The 18,200-nt window shown below is 45.7% G+C and overlaps 1 protein-coding gene across 1 annotated transcript; it reads left to right on the top strand.

Annotated features, from left to right (window-relative positions):
- Positions 1-3,584: 3,584 nt before the first annotated feature.
- LOC308047717 (myosin heavy chain, skeletal muscle, adult-like) lies at positions 3,585-18,095 on the top strand (the record flags this gene model as incomplete). The annotated part of the gene is made up of 38 exons (XM_080356404.1): positions 3,585-3,791; positions 3,878-4,021; positions 4,114-4,270; positions 5,083-5,110; positions 5,208-5,316; positions 5,409-5,501; positions 5,631-5,694; positions 5,786-5,884; positions 5,986-6,089; positions 6,170-6,308; positions 6,764-6,882; positions 7,474-7,623; positions 8,399-8,569; positions 9,213-9,519; positions 9,619-9,692; positions 9,909-9,996; positions 10,090-10,207; positions 10,341-10,464; positions 10,551-10,687; positions 10,792-11,047; positions 11,801-12,043; positions 12,234-12,410; positions 12,496-12,641; positions 12,730-12,820; positions 12,909-13,298; positions 13,449-13,575; positions 13,698-13,816; positions 14,268-14,464; positions 14,765-14,948; positions 15,035-15,200; positions 15,372-15,496; positions 15,632-15,940; positions 16,041-16,244; positions 16,514-16,639; positions 16,728-16,898; positions 16,985-17,089; positions 17,233-17,328; positions 17,940-18,095. 38 exons carry the CDS (start codon positions 3,585-3,587, stop codon positions 18,093-18,095), a joined length of 5,820 nt encoding a protein of 1,939 aa, XP_080212530.1.
- Positions 18,096-18,200: the final 105 nt, after the last annotated feature.

Here is an 18,200-nt window from a genome sequence, read left to right on the forward strand (position 1 = left end):
ACATTCATGCTGTTAGCACTCAACCAGAGAAACGTACTGTCAAGGGACAACCTTCTCCACCACTTTCTAGCTACACACAGGGTAAGGTGGGACAGAAATTATTTTCATCCTTGGAATTATTCTTATTGTTTAAATAGAGTAGTAAGGAAGACCCTGGAAACTACCAGCCAGTCAACCCCATGTCAGTGACTGTTAAGATTCAGGATCTGCCTGGAATTATGTCAAAGTCTATGGAACACAGGGAGGTGATTAGTGACAGCCCACCTGGCTTCATTAAGAATAAACTGTACCTGACTAATGCAGTGGCCTTCTACAGTGGCGTGACTGCAGCAGTGTACAAGGGAAGAGCTACTAATGCCATCTATCTGGACTTCTGTAAGGTCTTTGATGCGGTGCCCTACAAGATTCTTGCCACTAAATTGGAGAGTTATGGTTTTGATGGATGGGCTATTAGATGGAAAAGGGATTGATTGGATGGTCATTGCCAAAGAGCTCCAGTCAAAGGATCAATGTCCAAATGGAAATCAGTGGTGTTCCTCAAGGACTTTTTTTTTTTAATCAATGAGGTTTGATATATTACATATATAACATATATGTAACATGCACAGATATATAACAACATGCACAGTAAGAATGAATGCACACTCATCAGGTTTGCAGATGACACCAAGTTGAGTGATACTGTTGATACAGCTGTGCGACGGACGCCATCCTGAGGGAACTTGATGGACTTGAAGAGTGGGTCCATGTGAACCTGATGAAGTTCTAGAAGGCCAAGTGCAAGGTCCTGTACCTAGGTCAGGCAAATCCCACCGTCAGTATATACCAAGGGAATAACTGGATTGAGAGCAGCCCTGCAGAGAGAGATGATTCGCCCCTTCTGCTCTATTCTCATGAGACTCCTGCCTGGAGTACTGTAGCCAGCTCCAGGGGTCCCAGTACAAGAAAGACATGGACCTGCCAGAGCAGGTGCAGAGGAGGTTCACAATAATCATCTGAGGACTGAAATATCTGTCCTAGGAAGAAAGGCTGAGAGAGCTGGGCCTGTCCAGCCTGGAAGTGAGAAGGCTTTGAGCAGACCACATTGCAGGCTTCCAATATATAAAGGATGCTTCTAAGAAATTTAACTTCCACTTAAATTTGAGAAAAAACTTCTTCTCAGTAAGGGTGACAGAGCAATGGAACAGGCTGCCCAGGGGGGTTGTGGAGTCTCCTTCTCTGGAGACATTCAAGACCCACCTGGACATGGTCCTGTGCAACCTCACCTAGGCGTTCCTGCTCCAGCAGGGGGATTGGACTAGATGATCTTTTGAGGTCCCTTCCAATCCCAAACATACTGTGATACTGTGATACTGTGATACTGTGAAAGGTAGAGAAAGACTTGCCCAAACCTGTGGCAACAGGACAATAGGCAAAGGTTTCAAACTGAAGAGGGTAGATTCTGCTGGGATGTAAGGGAGATATTTTTTAAGATGAGGCTGGTGAGGCACAGGAACAGACTGGCCACAGAATTTGGAAATGTCCTGTCATTGGAAGCGTTCAAGTTCAGGTTGAGTGAGACTTGAAGCAAACTGATCTAGTCAAAGATATCCCTGCCCACAGCAGGGGTATTGCACTAGGTGATCTTTTTAAGGTGTCTTCCAACCGTAGCCATTCTATGATTCTATCCTCTAACTTCTGCCTGTCCATGGGAGTCAGAGATTGCCCAGAGAGGCAGGACTGACTTCAGATGCCCGCCTGCGCTCATCTTTTCCCACTGGTTGCTTCTGGGCCCCTCTTTCCATCAGCCTCCCCATGCTCTGTGTACGGAGCCCAGGGGGGAGCTCTGGGTTTGTACTCAGAGAAGTGGGTGCTGCAGTGCCAGAGCCCTCCTTGGAACAAGCTCTTCATGCACAGGCCCGTGCTTTGGCACTGGATATTACCTTGGATCACAGGCATGATTTTCCTGACCTTGCCCCTGCATTATTCACCAAGCTTTATCCACTGAGCTCTTTTAATAACCAAGTGCCAATAACCAGGAGAAGGGCGTGTTTAGATCTGACAGTATTTAAAGCAGCTTAAGTGACAGTGCCCTTTTCCTAGATCAGTCATTCCCCAGGACTACCAGAAAATTTCCTCTTTCTCAGGGCTCCAGCACTGCACAGATGCTTTGCCATCTCTCATGCTTTGGTACAAGCAGGACTGTGTTGATAGCTCTTCTTGCTGGAACCGTGTGAATGTGTAAGCATGAAAGATAATCGTGATGTGAGTGCTGGACAAATGTAGACTTTGGGTAGATATGCGAGGAACAAGCTTTATCTCTTTAGAAGGTTACTTTGCATTTTTTATTCTATCATGTTCTTAAAAATCCGTATCAAAAAGTGGAGGTACAGTAAAATCTTTGTTAATTAACTAAATATTACACATTTATTGTTACTCAGCTCTGTACTTACTGCATATTTGAGTGTACTGTGTCTTTCAACAGGAAAGTTTAGAAAAAAAGAACGTGATTTTTTTCTTTGTCTTGGGCTGCATGTCAGTTCCCAAGATGTTCATATGTAGGAGTTTAAATTTGAATAAATTTTGTTTCTCTCATTTCAAATATTAGATGAACATAAGAGGTAGATTCATTTAACAAGAATGTTTCTGATTATTCACACAGTTCATCTCCTGCTGTAATGCATTTCTTCATTAACCCCAGAATATCAAGCACTAATGTCATCTCCATAATCATCTGGAAGAGTTGCAGAACAGACATGCAGGAGGAAATGACTGGAAATGCAGCTATGGAATCCATAATTCCCACATCCAAGTTCTCTAAGTGCCTTGACTAATTGAGATTCTCTTCTTCAGTCTCTTGTCATATTATTTATAGTCAATACATTCACATCATTGGTAAGATACAAAACATTTCTAAATATATCTGGTCAAATGACAATTATGCCCTTAGTTAAGTTTGCCAGACAATGTTTTGCCAAAGAATGTTTGCCAAAAAAATTTTTGACCGAAGAAAGAGTAGGAATCTAAAGCATCTGCCAAACAGACTCTATAAAAGTGTGTCTGCAGTGCTCTGCCCTGTCTCCTAGAAAAGCTTCAAGGTAAGTGTGCAGGGTGTAGTGATTTGTTGAAATTACTCATCCCCTTTTATTGTATATTATGCAGTGTATTCTTATCTCTGAAACTGGATTCTAAATAAGTTTTTCCATCTGCTTTCAAGGCATTTCTAGATTTTATACTCATACTTTTTTTTCCTAAGTTTACTTAAAAATAAGAAGATTCCCTTAACATCATGCATATTCTCAAATATGACACTGCAGAATTTGTAAAGCAAATGTACGATTTGTACAGTGTCACAAGACAAATAAGAGCTGTTTTTAGAAGGTTATTCTGTATTATTCAGAGATGAAAACAAGATTCTTAACTTTTGGGTCTAAATCATTAAACCAAAAAAGATCAGTTTTGCTAGTTTTAGTATTCTAGGATGTGCTTAATTTTGAATCATTAGAAAAGGTCTCCTTGCAAACAAAGTACATTAAGATTGCTGATGCTACGTATCTTTTCTCCCAGAATCTTTTCTGCTGACGTGCCTTCAATAAAGTGCAGACATGAGTTCTGCGGATGCTGAGATGGCTGTTTTTGGGGAGGCAGCTCCTTACCTCCGAAAGTCAGAAAAGGAGAGAATCGAGGCCCAGAACAAGCCTTTTGATGCCAAGTCATCTGTCTTTGTGGTGCATCCTAAGGAATCCTTTGTGAAAGGGACAATCCAGAGTAGGGAATCAGGGAAGGTCACTGTCCAGACCGAAGCTGGAGAGGTGAGGAAAATGCAAGGCTTGAGAACACAATTTAATTCCCACTCTAGGCTCTTAGCTGACACATATCAGTTTCTCTTTCTTGACAGACTCTGACCGTGAAGGAAGATCAAATCTTCTCCATGAACCCTCCCAAGTACGATAAAGTGGAGGACATGGCCATGATGACCCACCTCCACGAACCCGCTGTGCTGTACAACCTCAAAGAGCGTTATGCAGCCTGGATGATCTACGTAAGTACCAGCAGCAGTCTTCCTTTGGGGAGCTGGGAGAACTGCTCTGCCAGGCTCAGGGGAAGGCAACGTGCTGTGTCCCTTCCTCGCAGACCTACTCGGGTCTCTTCTGCGTCACCGTCAACCCCTACAAGTGGCTGCCGGTGTACAACCCGGAGGTGGTGTTGGCCTACAGAGGCAAGAAGCGCAGTGAGGCCCCTCCACACATCTTCTCCATCTCTGACAACGCCTATCAGTTCATGTTGACTGGTGAGTGGTTTGGTTTTCTTTAAAATTATTTAGCTGTGAACACTTGCAGAGTGAGAGAAAAAAAACCTTTGAATTGCAAAATAGTTCAGCTAAATAGTGTTGGGAGGGTGGATGTTCTCTGATTGCTGGAAAAATTCTCTTTACTGGACACTATAATTGAGATCATGTTTCTAACAATCAATGTCAGAATTTACTGAGCAGGATATTTGGGAGCATATGGTTTATCACTGAATACACTGTCAGATTTTCCTTCACAGAAATTGGGATAAACTTCAAATTTTCTGTTTTCTTCCTAGTTGAGAATTGTTCTTTGAATGATTTGCTTTGCAAGGCTGAAAGTAACTAGGGTGGAGTTCTGAAAATAAGATTTGATGTAAAGGGAAGGGAGATTCAATATCGAAGACAATGCTTCCTGTGGTGGTTTTACGAAAACTAAGGAAGCAGTCTTAGACATTATAGTGAAACCTGCTTGTATAATTGATACTTCCTCCTCCATCTCAGAAACCATTCTTCTTTTTCATTCATTAATATAGATGAAAGCAATAAAAAAGAAATATAGTGAAAACTTTTAACATGATTAAATGAGAGGTATATTTTACTTTGTTTAAATAAATCTTGTTTCCTCCTTTCTCCCTAATTAGTGTATTTTATAGTGTAGTATTAAGAGCAGTAAGAAGAGAATACTATGAAAATTGAACAATCACACACTGTTGTTTGGTTATTGTGTCTTATGGCAGTATTTCTGTAAGTTATCTTTTATCCAGGCTATTTATAATACATATTTATAATATCTTTGTTTCCGCCTCTCACAGATCGCGAGAACCAGTCGATCCTGATCACGTACGTACACTCCCTGCTGGGTCCCCGCGGGGCTGCCCGGTGCCAGGGGATCTCCTGCCTGACCACACGCTCTCTCCTCCTCTCTTTGCTTTGACAGCGGAGAATCCGGTGCAGGGAAGACTGTGAACACCAAGCGTGTCATCCAGTACTTTGCAACAATTGCAGCCAGTGGGGAGAAGAAGAAGGAAGAGCCCGGCAAAATGCAGGTAAATTAATAGATGCTGGCTTAGTCAAAGCTTTTCTCCATTCCTGACATGATTTTTGGAAAGGATAACCAGCAATATCTATCATCCTGCAGGGAACGCTTGAGGATCAAATCATCAGTGCCAACCCACTGCTGGAGGCCTTTGGAAACGCCAAGACCGTGAGGAACGACAACTCCTCACGCTTTGTAAGTTGTTGCTTTGGACAGAATCTCTCCCGCTCATTCCAAGACAAGTGATGGCCCTGGCAGTATCCCACATAAAGGAGATGTCAGAAAAGCCCAAAAGGCTGAAATGCTGCTGCTTCTCCTTAACAGGGCAAATTCATCAGAATCCACTTTGGAGCCACAGGCAAACTGGCTTCTGCAGACATTGAAACTTGTAAGAGACTCTCCTGGCCTGATCCCATTCCTCCCCAAATTCCCACCTCCATGTGCATTCCTGTGCCTGACTCTTCTGCCTTCCTTGCCAGATCTGCTGGAGAAGTCCAGAGTCACTTTCCAGCTCCCTGCAGAAAGAAGCTACCACATCTTCTATCAGATCATGTCCAACAAGAAGCCGGAGCTAATTGGTAGGAAGGATCGTTATGACTTGTTGAGGATGATTGATGAGCAACAGTTCACCCTATTACCTGCTTGACAAAACCTGTGTCTTGCCTCTTCCTGCTTTCAGACATGCTCCTCGTTACCACCAACCCTTTTGATTTCCACTATGTGAGTCAAGGTGAGGTCACTGTTCCCAGCATTGATGACCAGGAGGAACTGATGGCTACAGATGTAAGTACTTGAAAGAAATATTTTTGCTGTGATTGTTAAGGATTTTAGGCAATATTCTTACTTCATTGTTTTGACTGCAGAGTGCCATTGATATCCTGGGCTTCACTGCTGATGAAAAGACTGCCATCTACAAGCTGACAGGGGCCGTCATGCACTATGGGAATCTGAAGTTCAAGCAGAAACAACGAGAGGAGCAGGCAGAGCCTGATGGCACAGAAGGTACCAGCAGAATGAGCAATGGACTTGTTCAAAGAACTTCTTTGCTTGCAGAGAAGATATGTTAACCTCCAAAGAGAGGCCTTTGTTGGCCTGAGTTGCAACATAGAATGCTGAGGAAAAGCACCTTTGTGCACTGTCTGTCTAACTGCAGAGGTGATTCCCTGTTTGCGGGTAATACCATAATTTTATCCAATGAACTCTCCCCAAATATACACATCCTTAAAGGGGGAACTTCAACACAAGATCTCTCTCACTCTCTGGAAAACCTCCAAACACCTGCTTTCCAAGAAGGCCATCATTAGCTTCCTGATTTACATAGCTTCTCAGACCTTCTGTTTGAGGCCAGACCAAAGCTTTTCCATTTCTAGAACATGAGTGGAAGAGCTGTCCATACTGACCAAATTCTAGACATTATCCAAAAATAAATGTTTCTCTTTCTTTCCCCCCCTCTCTAGTGGCTGACAAGGCTGCCTACCTGATGGGCCTGAACTCAGCTGAATTGCTCAAAGCCCTGTGTTACCCTCGAGTCAAAGTTGGGAATGAATATGTGACCAAAGGTCAAACTGTGGAACAGGTAAAATCTGGAGGATGAAATTCCTTGGCTTGAAAGGACTTTTCACAGTCACAGAATGATTGAGGTTGGAAGGGACCTCTGTAGATCTCCCAGTCGAACCTGTCCTGCTAATGCAGATTAACCAGAGCCAATCACACAGTGTTGGTCCAGATGGGTTTGAATGTCTCCAGAGAAGGAGACACCCACCCTGGAGATATTTGTAAGCATTGATGAGATGTCCTCTCAGTCATATTTTCTTCAGGCTGAACAGACACAGCTCTTTCAGCTTTTCCTCCTAAGAAAGATGTTCCAGTTCCCTCACCATCTTTGTAGCCCTGCACTGGACTCTCTCATTGTACCTCAGTTGTGGCCTCATGAGGGCAGAGTACAGGGAGAGGATAGTCTCCCTAAATCTGCTCTCCACACTGTTCCTAATGAACCCCACTATACCATTTGCCTACATGGCCACAGAGCACATTGCTGGCTCACGGTCAAAATTCTGCCACGAGGACTTCAAGGAACTTCTCTGCAAAACCACTTTTCCAACAGGTCTGCTGGAGCATTCTTCTTTGACTCCAGGATGTAACTGCAGTGCTTTCTTTTCTGCTTTAGGTGAACAATGCAGTAGGTGCCCTGGCAAAAGCTGTCTATGAGAAGATGTTCTTGTGGATGGTTATTCGTATCAACCAACAGCTGGATACCAAGCAGCCCAGACAGTACTTCATTGGTGTCCTGGACATTGCTGGCTTTGAAATCTTTGATGTAAGGAACAAGGACTTGGCAGCATGGTCAAGGGAGGGCAAGGGAGGGGTCATGAGGATTACAAAATACACTTCTTTTTAAGAAGATTCAGAGTTTTATCCCCCTTATCTGCAGATTTTGAGAACTTCTCCCTCTTCGCTGTTGCAGTAGTACCCTCAAATGGCTTTACTAACAAACACCTTGATTCTAACATTGTCAACAGGTAGAAAAAGCTCTGCTTTCTGACAAATGGTCTCAAAGGTCTCCGAGCTTGTAAATGTCTGAGGCTTAGCAAACAAAGAGACAGCTCTAGGACTAAGGCTCAGAGGGACCTGGGCCAAAGGTGTGGCTGCTCTTGGGAGAGCAAACGGCAGTGCTGTGGGAAAGTTCCGAGCATGTTTCCTGTATTGTGACTGGAGTCATGATGTTAGGACTTCAGTGGCACAGCAGAGAAACCCCTGGACTGTTGATCCGAGGGACATTCTCAGGTGGGTCACTGAGAAGGTTTCCACTCTCCCAGAGGTCAGACATGGGACACCTGCACAATGCTGCAGCTAAGGTTACTGATGGGTCTGCTTTTGAGTAGCACAGGAAAAAAGAAGTGTTACAATATCTTGATTTCAAAACTAATAATAATAAAATCTTTTGTGGGCAGCAAATTTTAGATGTCCTGCTAAGGAAACAGATGCTTTTAAAGTAACGCTAAGGGTGTTGTTTCAGCTGGGGAAGATCAACCAGCACCAGGCGGTGCTATGGTGTTTGCCACACTTTGACAACCTCTCCTTGCTTTGGACAGTTCAACAGCTTTGAGCAGCTGTGCATCAACTTCACCAATGAGAAACTGCAACAGTTCTTCAACCACCACATGTTCGTGCTGGAGCAGGAGGAGTACAAGAAGGAAGGAATTGAATGGACATTCATAGATTTTGGGATGGACCTGGCTGCCTGCATTGAGCTCATTGAGAAGGTACGTTTTCCTTACAAGTGTGCAATGTATTTTGGAGTTTGCTGATATCTCTGAGCCAGATTCAGCTCAGAAAGAACGCACAGTCAGACAGTCAATGCCAGTTAAACAAAACATTTTGCACTGAAATTAGTTTCAGTCTGGCAAAAAGGAATGAGGAAATGCAAATCTGTGTCATTATCGTTCATTGCCTGCTCTTCAAGCATGGGAAATATAGCCTGGACTTGCACCAACACACTTGTTTAAAACAGACTGGAGTCAGTCTCCTTTCTTTTTCTTCTGAAGCTTCAAATCAGAACTCCACATACAAATTTGGGAAATAAATATCCTCTCATCTCATTTCCCAAAACAACTGGGCCCCTTGTAACAATTTTCCCAATTATTTTTTCTGTTTGCAATTTCTCCCTCCAATTCCACTCCCAATTCTCGTCTGGATCTGACAGATGTTCTTTAAGTTCCATGACAAGAGGCTGCAGGAAAGTAACAGAAGACAGAAAGAAGCCCCCTAACTGAGAACAACTCCTGACAATCTAGGCCCTTATGCAATCTGAGATGCTTCCAGCAGCACACTGCTACCTTTGGTGTTCATAGCACATGCTTCCCATCATTAGCATCTTTCTCTACCACTTCTTTTGGTACTTTCCAGCCCATGGGCATCTTCTCCATCCTGGAAGAGGAGTGCATGTTCCCCAAGGCAACTGACACCTCTTTCAAGAACAAGCTCTATGACCAACATCTGGGCAAGTCCAGCAACTTCCAGAAGCCCAAACCTGCCAAAGGCAAGGCTGAGGCTCACTTCTCCCTGGTGCACTACGCTGGCACGGTGGACTACAACATCACTGGCTGGCTGGAGAAGAACAAGGACCCTCTGAACGAAACTGTCATTGGGTTGTACCAGAAATCATCTGTGAAGACATTGGCCTTACTCTTTGCGAACTATGGTGGGGAAGCAGGTAAGCTCTGTTAAATCAATTTCCATGCATTTGTATTGTACAAAGTGGAATCTCAAAGACAATGTTAGAGGCATCTGGTCATTTTCTTCAATTTTGCAGAGGCTGGTGGTGGTGGCAAGAAGGGTGGCAAGAAGAAGGGTTCATCTTTCCAGACTGTCTCAGCCCTTTTCCGGGTAAGGGAATATTCAAAACCTCATTATTTAAAAAATCTACAAAATAAAGTGGTATTGAGTAGAACTGCTGTGAGAGTAGACTCTCATTCATATTTATTGAAGAAAGTCTACACCAAAATATGCATGTATTTCTGACAAGTCAAGACAATGAATGATCCTATCTAAGCATGCACTGTTTACATGCTAGAATCTAAACCTCATCTCATACTCTCACAGGAAAATTTAAACAAGCTGATGACAAATCTGCGCAGCACTCACCCCCATTTTGTACGATGCATCATCCCAAATGAAACAAAAACACCAGGTAAGCAGATCCAATAGGAGGGAAAAAAAAGACCCAGAAGCTCTTCTGGTGAGTATCAAACAATGGAGAAGTCACTAATGGAGGTATTGTTAGGTGCCATGGAACATGAGCTGGTGCTGCATCAGCTGCGGTGCAATGGCGTGCTGGAAGGAATCCGAATTTGCAGGAAAGGATTCCCCAGCAGAGTCCTGTATGCTGACTTCAAGCAAAGGTAAAAGTGCTTTCACTGTCCCTACCACATGACATGACTGAGTCAGACAGCTGTTGCTGAGGAGGCTGTGAGGCTCTGCCTCAGTGCAGGTTTCAGTAATGTGGATTTCTCCATGCTCTGCTTTCTCCTACAGATACAGAGTGCTTAATGCAAGTGCTATTCCAGAAGGTCAGTTCATGGACAGCAAGAAGGCTTCAGAGAAGCTTCTTGGGTCCATTGATGTGGACCACACCCAGTATAGATTTGGTCACACTAAGGTAGAAACAAGTCTTGTGTTCCATCACTGTGCACCTCTATTATGCACTACCTGAGACTGATGTGTTACAATGTTCCCTTTCTCAAGGTGTTCTTCAAAGCTGGGCTGATAGGTCTGCTGGAGGAGATGAGAGACGAGAAACTAGCAGAGATTATGACCATGACACAAGCCAGGTGCAGGGGCTACCTGATGAGAGTGGAGTATCGGAAAATGGTGGAGAGGAGGTAATCAATTCTCACTCACATATCATGTTCTCATACTACTTGGCTAATTGAGTCTAAATTCACCACCAGCACAGTATGCAATAGCCATGTGAATTTTACTTCAGGGACTCAATCTTCTGTATCCAGTATAATGTTCGTGCATTCATGAATGTCAAGCACTGGCCCTGGATGAAGTTGTTCTTCAAGATCAAGCCCTTGCTGAAGAGCGCAGAATCTGAGAAGGAGATGGCCAATATGAAACAAGAGTTTGAGAAAACCAAGGAAGAACTTGCGAAGTCAGAGGCAAAGAGGAAGGAGCTGGAGGAGAAAATGGTGGCCCTACTACAGGAGAAAAATGACCTGCAGCTCCAAGTGCAGGCGGTGAGTATCACCATTCATTTGCCCATGGGAAGGTAATGTTTAATAGCCAGAATGCTTGTTACCCTGAGCAGGGACTCACAGGAGGCCAACTAAAGTGCAGTAGAAAAAGCTCTAAATCATACATTTTCAGACTGCATAAACAGGCACTGGCAGGGGCATGGTGAGTCTCGTGGCAGCCCCACATGAGACCTGACATTCCTGCTGCCTGAGGAAAGAGCCACGTAACACCAGGCAACAAGTAACCCACAGCAGAGAGCTCTGAACTGGAAGGGAACTATTTCCACCTTCTCAAGTTTCATTGCCACGTATCTGTCTAACAGAGTCAAGGCAAAGCTCAGAAGGATACACTATTTTCAGCTACAATAGTGAAGCCAGGATTACTTTCAGAAACATGGATACATCGCATTCAAATTCAATTAGGAAAGGGAGTTTCCTTCAGCAAGCATAACACCACTTGCTTCACTGTATTAGTCTCAAAAGACCTTTACTCCTCAAATATTATGAGATTCATAATAGAGTCAATTAAAAAGAAGCTACTGAATACTTCTTCTCTCAGTGTGTCATTTTTAAAAGACACAAAAAATTTGGAATCAATGACAAAATAGTTTCCCAATAGACATGTGGCAAGATCCTCCGGTTTCTGGGGTGGAAGGCCACGGTCGGTCCTGTATTAATGCGTGCCTACTCAGGGATAAAAAAGAGCAGAGAAACTTCAAAACATTACAACCCATAAAATCTGTGTCTCTCCACCAGGAAGCAGATAGTTTGGCTGATGCTGAGGAAAGATGTGACCAGCTCATCAAAACCAAAATCCAGCTGGAAGCCAAAATTAAGGAGGTGACTGAAAGGGCTGAGGATGAGGAGGAAATTAATGCTGAGCTGACAGCCAAGAAGAGGAAACTGGAGGATGAATGTTCAGAACTGAAGAAAGATATTGATGACCTTGAGTTAACGTTGGCCAAAGTGGAGAAGGAAAAACATGCCACTGAAAACAAGGTACACACACAGGGAGTCAAATAAAGTATGAAGGGACAGATGCTTCCCATGTCAGCCTGTTACCCTCAAAACAAAGTGAGTTTTGGAGCATCAGAGTGGTGAAGCTAGGCAGTCCAAATAAAAAAAAGGCTCCTGGTTAAGGACTACATGTCTTATACACAAACTTTCAGCAATATCTTAACATGAACAGGTGAAAAACCTGACAGAGGAGATGGCAGCCCTCGATGAGACCATTGCCAAGCTGACAAAAGAGAAGAAAGCCCTCCAAGAGGCCCATCAGCAGACACTGGATGACCTGCAAGTAGAAGAGGACAAAGTCAATACGCTGACCAAAACCAAGACCAAACTGGAGCAGCAAGTGGATGATGTGAGCACATGGCCATCCAGCAAGAACAGGACAGGTATGGAGTTAGACCTGATCGGTCGTGAGCTGAGAGTCGTGTTCTTTTTAGCTGGAAGGGTCCCTGGAGCAAGAGAAGAAACTGCGCATGGACCTTGAGAGAGCTAAGAGAAAACTGGAAGGAGACCTGAAGCTGGCCCAAGACAGCATAATGGACTTGGAAAATGATAAGCAGCAGCTGGATGAGAAACTGAAGAAGTAAGTGTGTTTGTGGGACACCTGAGTGCTGGGCTGGTTGTGCTCATCTTTTTTCCCTGATCTCTAACATGGTTTGATTTGCCCAAAGGAAAGACTTTGAAATCAGTCAGATCCAGAGCAAGATCGAGGATGAGCAAGCAATGGGCATGCAACTACAGAAGAAGATCAAGGAGCTTCAGGCAAGTCTCTGTTCCTTCCCCTCTCTCTCCCAGTTTCAGGTCAGGTAGGAGGAGGGACTGGGTGTGAAGGGTCCCTAATGTTCCACAGGCCCGTATTGAGGAACTGGAGGAGGAAATTGAGGCCGAGCGAACCTCTCGGGCAAAAGCCGAGAAGCATCGCGCTGACCTCTCCAGGGAGCTAGAGGAGATCAGCGAGCGCCTGGAGGAAGCAGGAGGGGCTACGGCAGCTCAGATTGAGATGAACAAGAAGCGTGAGGCCGAGTTTCAGAAGATGCGTCGCGACCTGGAAGAGGCCACGCTGCAGCACGAAGCCACGGCTGCCGCCCTGCGCAAGAAGCACGCGGACAGCACAGCTGAGCTTGGGGAGCAGATCGACAACCTGCAGCGAGTGAAGCAGAAGCTGGAGAAGGAGAAGAGCGAGCTGAAGATGGAGATTGACGACTTGGCCAGTAACATGGAGTCTGTCTCTAAAGCCAAGGTATGGAACTGGAGCAGAGAATGTCCATGGGGCCAAGGTCTGGCCCATAACCTACATCTACCAGCCACATTCTCATTAAAAATATCTCTGCTGTTAGAATAATGAGTGCAGCTGTTGATCTCCTTTTTTTTCCTTGTGGTTTCTACCTAGGCAAATCTGGAGAAGATGTGCCGCACTCTGGAAGACCAGCTGAGTGAGATTAAAACAAAGGAGGAGCAGAATCAGCGCATGATCAACGACCTCAATACTCAAAGAGCTCGTCTGCAGACAGAATCAGGTGAGATATTCTCATTCCTGAGGCAGAATGGGACAACCTGCACTCAGTGAGGATAGCGCAACGTACAGAAATTGTCACAGTACTACTAGTCTAGTTACCTTTCTTCAATTTCCTCTTCCCAGGTGAATATTCACGCCAGGTGGAAGAAAAGGATGCCCTGATTTCTCAGCTGTCCAGGGGCAAGCAAGGCTTTACCCAACAGATTGAGGAACTCAAGAGACATCTAGAAGAAGAAATAAAGGTCTGGAAGTATCCTGCTGTACACAGTCTATATCTCCCCTAAAAGTATCTGGAGAATCATGTCTGATCGAGACTAGTCCAATATTATTTACCCAAACACATGTAGTACTGGAGGGAATTCCAGTAACACACATACCCCATCTGAAGGGTGAGAGAGGGAAGGCAGTATCATGATTTTGATGTTGGAAGAAGTCATTAGGAAGGCTTTTTTGAGAATCTGGAGGTACACCCTAAGACCAGATATAGACACACATGTAGAAACATTTAAACAAATAGTAGATAAATGTACCCAGAGCCCCTGTACAAACTTCAGAACACATGGATGACGGCTTCAGCAGCTCCCAGCTTTGTATTTGCTTAATTTGAATGTCATTCATAATTTCTTGACAGTGTCACTGTCAAGCATCATATCAAGACAAGTATCCAGGTTACCAATCCCCATGTTCCCACAGGCCAAGAACGCCCTGGCCCACGCCCTGCAGTCTGCTCGCCACGACTGTGACTTGCTCCGGGAACAATATGAGGAGGAGCAGGAAGCCAAGGGGGAGCTGCAGCGTGCACTGTCCAAGGCCAACAGCGAAGTGGCCCAGTGGAGAACCAAATACGAGACTGACGCTATTCAGCGCACGGAGGAGCTGGAGGAGGCCAAGTACGTGGGAAGTGGGATGTTGAATGGCTGGAGAAGACTGAGGCTGTCAAGGGAAACTGGAGTCTCTAAGTTTGGGTTAGGACAGTGGTGGGACCAAGGCAGGAATAGATCATCTTATTTTCTGTAAGGAGACAGAGGGAGGGAGAGGAAAAGCATGCTGCAGAAAAAGGGAAGATTGGAAATAGAAATGGAGCCCTTGAAGTAGAACAGTTAGGACAGGCCAGATACTCAGAAGGTGTTGTGACACAGATGTGGTAGACCCCTAAGCTCTAACCTGGAGCTGTGCTGAACTCCTCCCAGGAAGAAGCTGGCACAGCGCCTGCAAGAGGCAGAGGAACATGTTGAAGCTGTGAATGCCAAATGTGCCTCCCTGGAAAAGACAAAGCAGAGGCTGCAGAATGAAGTGGAGGACCTGATGATTGATGTGGAGCGAACAAATGCTGCCTGTGCAGCTCTGGATAAGAAGCAGAAGAACTTTGACAAGGTCTTTTGGGCTTCAGACATGGGGTTCCTGGGCGGAGCATCCCCTCCTGATGGCCACATCCAAACTCACACCTGGTTTCTCTTCAGATCCTGGCAGAATGGAAGCAGAAGTACGAAGAGACACAGGCTGAGCTGGAAGCCTCCCAGAAGGAGGCTCGATCTCTCAGCACGGAGCTCTTTAAGATGAAGAATGCCTATGAGGAGTCCTTGGACCACCTGGAAACGCTGAAGCGGGAGAACAAGAACTTGCAGCGTAAGTGCCCGTCCCTCTGCTCCTGGCAGGGCTTTCTCCTGTCCAGCACTACGCACCGCTGCACATGGGTCTGTGCCTGCAGGTGGGCAGGGATGTCTGTCACCTTGGTGTGACAGGGCCCTTCCCGTTGTGCTCTGTGCCTGACCATGCCATTGGTGTTTGTTCCCACAGAGGAGATTTCCGACCTCACGGAGCAGATTGCAGAGGGAGGAAAGGCGATTCATGAGCTGGAGAAAGTCAAGAAGCAGGTTGAGCAGGAGAAATCTGAACTCCAAGCCTCCCTGGAGGAAGCTGAGGTACATAGGGTGCTGAGAAATGGTGTCCAGATGCAAAGTATGGCAGTAGTTATTTGCAGAGCTCAAGTACTGCTCAAGTGATGACTTGGGAAGCAAGCAATGGTTTAAGTCACTGTTCCTGCTGACTTTGTCCAGGCCTCCCTGGAACATGAAGAGGGGAAGATCCTGCGCCTCCAGCTTGAGCTCAACCAAGTGAAGTCGGAGATTGACAGGAAGATAGCAGAGAAAGATGAGGAGATTGACCAGATGAAGAGAAACCACCTCAGAATTGTGGAGTCCATGCAGGGCACCCTGGATGCTGAGATCAGGAGCAGGAATGAAGCCCTGCGGCTGAAGAAGAAGATGGAGGGAGACCTGAATGAAATGGAGATCCAGCTGAGCCATGCTAACCGCGTGGCTGCAGAGGCACAGAAGAACCTGAGAAACACCCAGGGAGTGCTCAAGGTCCGTTCAGCCAAGCTAGTGAATGACAGAGGACATCCCTAATAGTTTTCGCACCCCAGAACACAGTGGCACCCTGCAATTTCTCTTGTCTCTTTCTCAGGACACCCAGATACACTTGGACGATGCTCTGAGGACACAGGAGGACCTGAAGGAGCAGGTGGCCATGGTGGAGCGCAGAGCAAACCTGTTGCAGGCTGAAGTTGAGGAGCTACGGGCAGCTCTGGAGCAGACGGAGCGTTCGCGGAAACTGGCTGAGCAGGAGCTTCTGGATGCCACCGAACGTGTGCAGCTCCTCCATACCCAGGTCAGGCACTCAACTGGAAACTAATCCCCTCAAAAAGGGATAACAAAGAGTGAGATTGCTATGCAGCTTGTAAGTGATTACTATATAAACACTTGATAAGACATACAATATTATTGCCAGTCTAGGTAGCTACCCATGTCTGCTTTGGTGCTGTGGCCTTAAAGAGGACTCTTGCATTAAAGACTTTCATAACGCATACTCACACTTTTATTTCTTCATGTGGAGGCATTAGGTCTAACAGCACAAATTATGTCTTTCTCTTTACACAGAACACCAGCTTAATCAACACCAAGAAGAAGCTGGAAACAGACATTACCCAAATTCAGAGTGAAATGGAGGATACCATCCAGGAAGCCCGCAATGCTGAAGAGAAGGCCAAGAAGGCCATCACAGATGTGAGTTGGGGGCTCCTTTCATTGCTGATGATGGGTGTATTGTCCTTCAAACTGCCCCCAAATGGACTTGACCCTTTGGTCTCATCAGGCAGCCATGATGGCAGAAGAGCTGAAGAAGGAGCAGGACACCAGCGCCCACCTGGAGAGGATGAAGAAGAACCTGGACCAGACGGTGAAGGACCTGCAGCACCGTCTGGACGAGGCTGAGCAGTTGGCCCTGAAGGGAGGCAAGAAGCAAATCCAGAAGCTGGAGTCCAGAGTGCGTAGGGCTGCTCTTTGTACGTGAGTGAACATGTCACATAACCAGCCATCAGGGAAGCTCTAAGGATGGGCTTTTCCTTGCAGGTGCGGGAGCTGGAAGGGGAGGTTGATGCTGAGCAGAAGCGCAGCGCTGAAGCCGTGAAGGGTGTGCGCAAGTACGAGAGGAGGGTGAAGGAGCTGACCTACCAGGTAAGGCAGGAGGTCTCCTTGGACTGACAGAGTTTTCTCAATGTAAGTCAGATTTTGCACACGCCATCCCCAAGGGGAATTGTTAACTTTATTTGGTGGAAAGCAAATAATTCATTCTCTCTCTTGTTTGTCAACTCCTTTAGTCTGAGGAAGACCGTAAGAATATCCTGAGGCTTCAGGATCTGGTGGACAAACTGCAAATGAAGGTGAAATCCTACAAGAGACAAGCTGAGGAAGCTGTGAGTATTGTTTGGAGAATGTACAAGAATCACCTTCTATCAGGGCAGCTCGCTTATTGAGCTGACTATGAACACCAGAAAAGGAGCATGAGAGAAACACTCAAACACTCTTATTTACGCCATTTCACTATGGTGTCATGAAGCCTCGCTGAGTTCTGGGCACCATGTGGTTTGGGATAATGTGGGGAAGTTCTACATCCTGTTTTATACAGGAGGTCAGACTAAACAAACCCAGGGGCCACATCCACTGACTGAGGAATTCATGCATCTCTGCTGCTGATCAACAGCAGAAGGCTTCAGGGTCTTTCTCAACCTAATAAAGCACACTGATAGTTGGGCAGCAAATAGTGGCAGAATAAAGACCCAAATGACACACCAAAGTGATGAATTAGCTCCTCAGGAGTGACACAGTACTGATGAAGCTTATTCTAATGGGTTCCTGAGTAAGGGAGGAGGAGGAGGTCTGTGTGAGGCTTATGTGTAAGCATCAGATAGGGGATGGAGCTCTGGGCCTTCACCTGGGAAATCCCGCAGCCAGACAAGGCCGAGCTGCAGCAGGAGTGAAAGCCCTGCCCTGGGCTCCTCACCACCAACTCCCTCTCCCTGCACAGGAGGAACTGTCCAATGTCAACCTATCCAAGTTTCGCAAGATCCAGCACGAGCTGGAGGAAGCCGAGGAGCGGGCTGACATTGCAGAGTCGCAGGTCAACAAGCTCCGAGTGAAGAGCCGGGAGTTTCATGGCAAGAAAATAGAAGAGGAAGAGTAAGGACGTGATAAGTCAACCAAGTGACCTGAGGGATTCACAAAATGTGAACCTCTTGGTCACTTTCTTCTGTAATTAGTCATTGTAGTCCTGTCAATGTCTAGAAAA

Source organism: Nesoenas mayeri (genome assembly GCF_963082525.1).
Source record: "Nesoenas mayeri genome assembly, chromosome: 19".
In the NCBI taxonomy this organism is placed as follows: domain Eukaryota; kingdom Metazoa; phylum Chordata; class Aves; order Columbiformes; family Columbidae; genus Nesoenas; species Nesoenas mayeri.